The sequence below is a fragment of the Onychostoma macrolepis genome, chromosome 01, assembly GCF_012432095.1.
Source record: "Onychostoma macrolepis isolate SWU-2019 chromosome 01, ASM1243209v1, whole genome shotgun sequence".
In the NCBI taxonomy this organism is placed as follows: Eukaryota; Metazoa; Chordata; class Actinopteri; order Cypriniformes; family Cyprinidae; genus Onychostoma; species Onychostoma macrolepis.
In genome coordinates, this window is record NC_081155.1 from 47575478 (window position 1) to 47582221 (window position 6744).

At 35.9% G+C, this 6744-nt stretch overlaps 1 protein-coding gene across 1 annotated transcript; it reads right to left on the minus strand.

Annotated features, from left to right (window-relative positions):
• Nucleotides 1-2176: 2176 nt before the first annotated feature.
• On the minus strand, nucleotides 2177-5377 carry LOC131548736 (polymeric immunoglobulin receptor-like). Its single transcript, XM_058790235.1, has 3 exons — nucleotides 3524-5377; nucleotides 2650-3000; nucleotides 2177-2532 (listed from the first exon to the last, which is right to left on the minus strand). The coding sequence occupies exons 1-3, from the start codon at nucleotides 3987-3989 to the stop codon at nucleotides 2210-2212; spliced, it is 1140 nt and encodes a 379-aa protein (XP_058646218.1). The 5' UTR covers nucleotides 3990-5377; the 3' UTR covers nucleotides 2177-2209.
• Nucleotides 5378-6744: the final 1367 nt, after the last annotated feature.

Here is a 6744-nt window from a genome sequence, read left to right on the forward strand (position 1 = left end):
TTATGCCCTTCCATACTCTCTCTCTGAAGCAAAGCGAAGTAGCAGAGTTTGGTATTACCAGGCTAATAACTCATCTCTTTAACCCCTTAACTGTCACCCACAGTTTTGAACAGAGACATTATAGTGCACTATCCAAACTTAATTTTTATAATTCATGAATGAAAATATTTTGTAACATGATTTTAATGTACCATTTACATGGTAATGCAATGTCTGATTTTAAAATGGGTTTCAAAGGATGAATTTTGAAATTTTAAGTTTTCTACTGATAAATAATTTCTTATGATTTCTAATTCGTGATAGAGAAAAAGGCAACTAAGAAGACTTTCTGTGACAAAGGTCAGAATTCATGTCATGATGTAGATTTTTTTCAGGTGCACTCTTGTCATAAACAGAGGTGTCAAATCCAGGGTCAGAAAGTAAAGTCCTGCCATGTGTTTATTCCACCCATGAACTCAGCAGCTGATTTCACCAGAGGAGGAACCAACTCATTCCTTTCAAGTCACAAGCAAGTTTCGAGTCAAATCCCAAGACCTCAACGAGTTGAGGTAATTAAGAGATAATTGAGAGACTAATTAAATGATGATTGTGCATTAGTGATGAACACCTGCTGTTACTGTGAATCACAGAGGATCAGATGTTGATGTTTTATTGGTTAAAATGATACCACCATCATGTAGATCAGTGTTTGCTTTAGTTGGGCTCTTGACCCTTGACTCCTGTGTTAGATCTCTCTGTAGCAATGCATGTGCTGTTGTAAAGCGGAGAGATCAGTGCTGTGCAGTGAGCAACTGTTAGTTGTTTTCATATGATGAGGTAATCATCAGGTGCTTACCTGTTTGCATCCAATATACTGTGTGTATATATATATATATACATCATTTTTCATTTTTTAAATTTATGTTCTGCTTTTGAATAAACAACTCTGTGAAACCACAGTACGCAATGAATTTACTGCTGTAGTAGTTATAGAGAAAGAATTTTAAATCTAATGCATTTAAATATTTAAACTCCAGTCCTACTCAGACACACACAGACATCAAGAACCAGCGTATGAATCTCAACAATGGTGACAATCAACAAAATGCTTCATGCTGCAATGCATGCTGGGTAACACCACAGTATGAATAATTATTGTCACCACTGTTGAGGATCGTATGATAAGTGTTCATGTCTAAAAGCCTGAGCAATATAATTCTTAATTTTTCCAATATTTAATATTACGATGGCATTTGTTTAATAGTAAATTCCTGCAGTTCTGTAACAGCTGAACGTCAGTAAATAAACCAAAGAGAGACACCTTCATGATGTTCATTCAAGTGACATAAAAGCCAAAAGTGTAAGCTCATCTGCTTCCTCAAGCTTTTAATTCAGCAATGTGCAAATGTTTGTTGTGAAACAATATTGCAATTGCTTAAAAGCAATCCATTCTCAGTTACTAAAAGGGTCAAGAGCCCAACTAAAGCAAACACTGATCTCCATGATGGTGGCATCATTTTAACCAATAAAACATCAACATCTGATCCTCTGTAATTCTCAATAACAGCAGGTGTTCATCACTAATGCACAATCAACATTTAATTAGTCTCTCAATTATCTCTTAATTACCTCAACTCGTTGAGGTCTTGGGATTTGACTCGAAACTTGCTTGTGACTTGAAAGGAATGAGTTGGTTCCTCCTCTGGTGAAATCAGCTGCTGAGTTCATGGGTGGAATAAACACATGGCAGGACTTTTACTTTCTGACCCTGGATTTGACACCTCTGGTCATAAATTAATCTATTACTTTTCCTACATAATTTTTTAACAGAAAAAGTGGTAAATTACCTATTTAGGAGTCTTAGACCTTTCCAACGATATATAGTTTGTCATGATTAGATTAGGATTTAATTGTAAAATAGTGAAGTAAAGGTAGGCGTCCCACAGGGTGGACGGTGACAGTTAAGAGGTTAACATGTAATGCAGAAAAATTAAGTAACAAGAGGAACGTCACCCATTGTAGCGAAGTAAAAGTACGTTTTTTTTTTTTTTTTCCGTTAGAAATATACTCGAGTTAAAGTAAAAGTACCCATCTTTAAATCTACTCTTAAAAGTAACATTTTTCTAAAATATTACTCAAGTAAATGTAACGGAGTAAATGTACTTCGTTACCCATCTCTGATCAAATCTTTTCTCATTTTAACAGCTAGAAAGTGACCAAAACAATCTCCTCACAGAAGCTCTTTACCTTGATTGAGCTTCAATTTGATCTCCATGAACAGAAAACTGTGAGCGATATTCACTCCACACCTGTATATTCCTTCATCAGCTGCGGTTAAATCACTGATAAAAACCTTCAAAAGTCCTTCACTGGTATCATCATACATGTGCACTTTGTCACGATGGACCCATTGATTTTGTACATCAAGAAAAAACTTCTGTGATGCTTTTATGTGGATAAATTTCATGTTTCCTTTGAATTCTTGCGGAAATTTACACATGATGAAGACTGCTTTACTGATGTAGACTTGAACTAGAACAGAAGTTATTGGACCTGTAAAACAAAATGTATTCATTTAAAATTACATTATTAAAAGTCAAAATGGATTTACATTTCTTATTCAGAGGATTTGTAAGGATTTTTTTTTCATTAATAAGAATCAAAACTCACTAGAAACATTCAGCTCAATCTCTTTAATGAAGGTGATGTGAGTAATTGATGTTTCTGAAGGTCGTTTATCTGATTCGTCTCTCTCCACTCCACATAAATAAACTCCATCATCCTCTGCAGAAATGTCTCTGATGGTCACAGTAAAATGATCTTTCTGTCTGTCAGTCAGGATGAACTTCTCCTCAGATGATTGTGATGATTGAGAGCTGTTCAGCACATGCACAGGATCCACGTTCACTCTGTAGAAGACTTTGGTGTGTGTTTTAAACTTATGATCATATTTACAGCGGAAAGTGATCGTTTGACCAATATATGCAGATCGGATAACAGACATCCCACAAGAAGAAGAGTCTGAAAATGATTTAAAATCACTGAAATCTTGAAATATAATTTGTATTATTAAAGGTGCACTGGCGAACTGTCAAAAATGTCGGTTTCCTAGCAGGCTTTTTTTTTTTTTTTTTACATTAGTTTTTATGTATGAGAATTTTTCATTCTACATCAAGGTATTGAAAGAAAATGTACAGCATACAAGGCCTATATCCAGAAAAATGTCATCTGAATGATCTTTTTTTTATTTTTACACAAGAGACATTAACATGGAAACATCAATGCCACAAATGGAAAAATTCATGACACGAATGACGCAAAGATGACATTTTCCCTGTATAATCTGATTTGACAGCTCAAATTATGAATCAATATTGTAAGCTTACTATTTTAAATTAGGTTAAGGCAAGCAGACAGTTTTGAATCATGGCTTATGCACGTGCAGTTATTTATTTTTACCAAAAAAATAAAATAAATCTCCCTAGTGCACCTTTAATTATTAAATATAACAGTTAATTAGTAAACTATAAAGTATCATACATACCACTGTTCAATTGTACCACAACATCATGTTTCCATTTCTGATTGTTTCCGCATGTGTATTCCCCATCATCATCTCTGCTGAGGTTCCTGATAAACACTGTGAAAAATCTGCTGTTTTCATCGTCATACAGAGCGAATCTCCCGTTATTAACCCAGCGGCGCCAAGTCTCAGTACTGATTCCTGTCGTACAGTCTCTGTTTCTGCAGAAATACTTTACTTTATGCTGATCATTGGACTTGTATGTGCACTTGAACATTAAACTCCCTCCAGTGCAGCCAATCACACTGAAACAAAGTCCTTGACCTGCCAAACACAAGTTCATCTGCACTGGGTTATTATATGTATAATAAATCTGGACCATATAACATAAAAAACTTATTTGACCAGGTTGACCAGTAAAAAACTGACCTGAGATCAGACAGAGAGTGATGAAGATGGTGATGTTGTTGATGATGATGGCCCTCATTCCAGATTGACTTCAGTCACAAAGATATTCAGAGGAAAAGTGAACTGAACAGATCAAGAACTGATGAAATGTGAACCTTGAATACAGTGTAAATCATTATTATTACAGGTCCACATCCTCCAATTATCTCTCTCATGTTTCCGCTTCCTTATTCTCTGCAGCGGTTCCACCCAGCTGCACTGCAGACAGAGCTGATATGTATCTTGTGATCTGTGTGAGAGATATGCAGAGAAACATGCTGTATAAACACACAAGGCAGATAATACATCAGTAAAAGAGAAGGCTGATCCAGACCGGGCTAAAACGCCTCATTCAAACACGCCCCCACATGTTTACATCACGATGTGGAAATATTTGCGTAATGCAGCCCAAATGTTCACGCAAAGAAAGAAGGCGTGGTTTCAGTAACCGCAGTAGTGTTGATGCAGCCATGTCAAGGAGACGCTGTTTGTTTCTATGCGAAAGCAAAAGCACTTTATTTGGCCTTCTGGAAGAAGATACAATTAGGAATCATTGGTTAAGATTTACTTACAGCAGAACAACACAACCCAAATGTTCAGATTTGTGCAATGTATTTTATGGATAACAGTTTTGTAAGCCTAGGGGAGCACAGGGCTGGCTTTGAACAAAGGCTATTTCTAAAAACAAAAAAAGGTAAATTCTGACTTTGCTATGACAATCTGGTGCTTCTGAAGTAGTCACTTTATCTATGTTTTAGTATTTGTTTAAGCATTTGCTATTGACTTGCACTGTAGAGTAACGCGTCTTCTTTACGATCACGTTTAGAAACATGATATTCTCTGTTCTCTGCTTATTACTAGCAGCGAGAAAATGACAAACAAAGATGTACTGTGTTCTGTTCACACTGGCCAGTCGAGCAGAAACTCACGATTATGGTAAGAGGTGTTAACATTCCCGATGCGCGCTTGTGGTCTTCGGCCAATCACAATGCACCGTTGTGTCTGCTGGCCAATCAGAGCATACTGCACTTGTCCAGGGGATGGGCTTTGTAGAAAACGACGCGTTTGAGGGAGGCTGGGCATAGAGGAACTACAGTAATGTACAATATTAGAAAAGTAATGTGTTTTTGAACATTAAAGCATGACAACATATTCTGTTACACCAAATACGCAAAATAATGATCTTTAAAATAGCATCATATGACCCCTTAATTCTGTATTCATCACAGAAATCACACTGACATGAGTGACAACATTACAGTAGATCCATTGTGGGAATTGTATGTGCCTTGGATGTTGGGAAAGGCCTAGAAATTGATTGAGACGCACCCTGTGATCTAAGAGATCAGCAGGCTCTTCTCTTCTACAGTCTAATTGTGGATCCCACATCCTCTCACTTCTGCTTTCAGATAAACTCACCCACAGCCTCTCGCAACCATGTTCTTGACACACATTGAGGGTTTGCTGCATCGCAGAAGCATTTCTGATGTTTATGATTGTGTTGCACATCAGATTGTTTGTATCTGTTCAAGAAAAATAATTAAAAACATAAACATTTCTCCTCTCTTTCTTGATGACAATATGAGTTGTACAGTCACCAAAAACACAAAACTTCCGTTCTTCTTATTTTGCAGTAAACAATTTATTATATATATTAGGGGTGGCACGGTACACAGATGTCATGGTTCAGCACGTACCTCGGTTCGGGGGTCACGGTTCGATACGATTCCGGTACAACAGGGAAAAAAAAAAATAATTCTACTATGCTCAGTTTCTTTTCATTCATTTTGAACAGACAGTAGTGCAAATTACAATTTTTTCCATCTAAATGTGAAAATACTAAATATTATTACATGTTATATATTGTTTTGCGGTGTTAAATTCCATACACCTTCTACCTTAATTTATTTATTCTCAGGTTAGGTAAAGAAAGTCGAGTCTGTCCTATCCTATAAACATGTACATTTTCATACTCACAAAATAGGTCTCAGAAGACTTCTCCGTGGTCTGTTCTTGCTCAAGTCTATAAATCAGAGTCTTCAGGCAGGCGAGCTTCTTAGTTATAATTAAATATAGTTTTATTGTATATAGGTTAAATACATTACAAATAAAATACTAATTTAAAACAAAGGTATATATAATTTGTAAGCTCGGTTGTCTAGAGGCATCACTGGCAAGGCCGCCGGCACCGCCCCCGGCAACACGTGAGATCACGCGATGATCACAGTGACATCACACCATTCTCATACAGTGATGCTCACAGTGTGAGTAATATGTGAGCTCATTGTGAACTAAAAAGATGAGCGGGGTTCTTATTTCTGTCAGACATCTACAAAAGCGCTTATTGAGAATTAACAGATTTAGATGATGATGTTTTATTGTTTTGTATGACGCATATAGGTCATAGGCTATTGCCAAAAATCAATATAGAGACAAACGCAAAGGAAAGATTGCTGAATAAATGGTGATTTTTTTTTTTTTTGGGGGGAAAGTGTGCAGGATTTTATTTATTTTTTTTATTTTTTTTAATTTTTTTTGTTCTATATTAATTTTATATTTACAAAAACATTAGTTTGAAGCCAATGTCACCTTGGAATCTTGCCATTGCTATGTATATACACCTAGGTAAAAATGAAAATACACATAATAAATAGGAGGGATTGGACAGTTCCACATCAACCAATCTTTCCAAACTGTATTAGCTTAATCTATCTAATACAAAATAATATGTAGAAAAGAAAAAGAAAAACAATGTTTTATCAAACCTACACTGGCTATCAAACCAAAAATAGAAA

Excerpts from the sequence above, each read along its gene's own strand:
- LOC131548736 (XM_058790235.1), bottom strand. The coding sequence starts at position 3,989 with ATGAGGGCCATCATCATCAACAACATCACCATCTTCATCACTCTCTGT. Across the intron at positions 3,001-3,523 it reads TGTGGTACAATTGAACAGTG|ACTCTTCTTCTTGTGGGATG; the intron begins GTATGTATGATA and ends AATCATTTTCAG. Across the intron at positions 2,533-2,649 it reads GATTGAGCTGAATGTTTCTA|GTCCAATAACTTCTGTTCTA; the intron begins GTGAGTTTTGAT and ends TTTGTTTTACAG.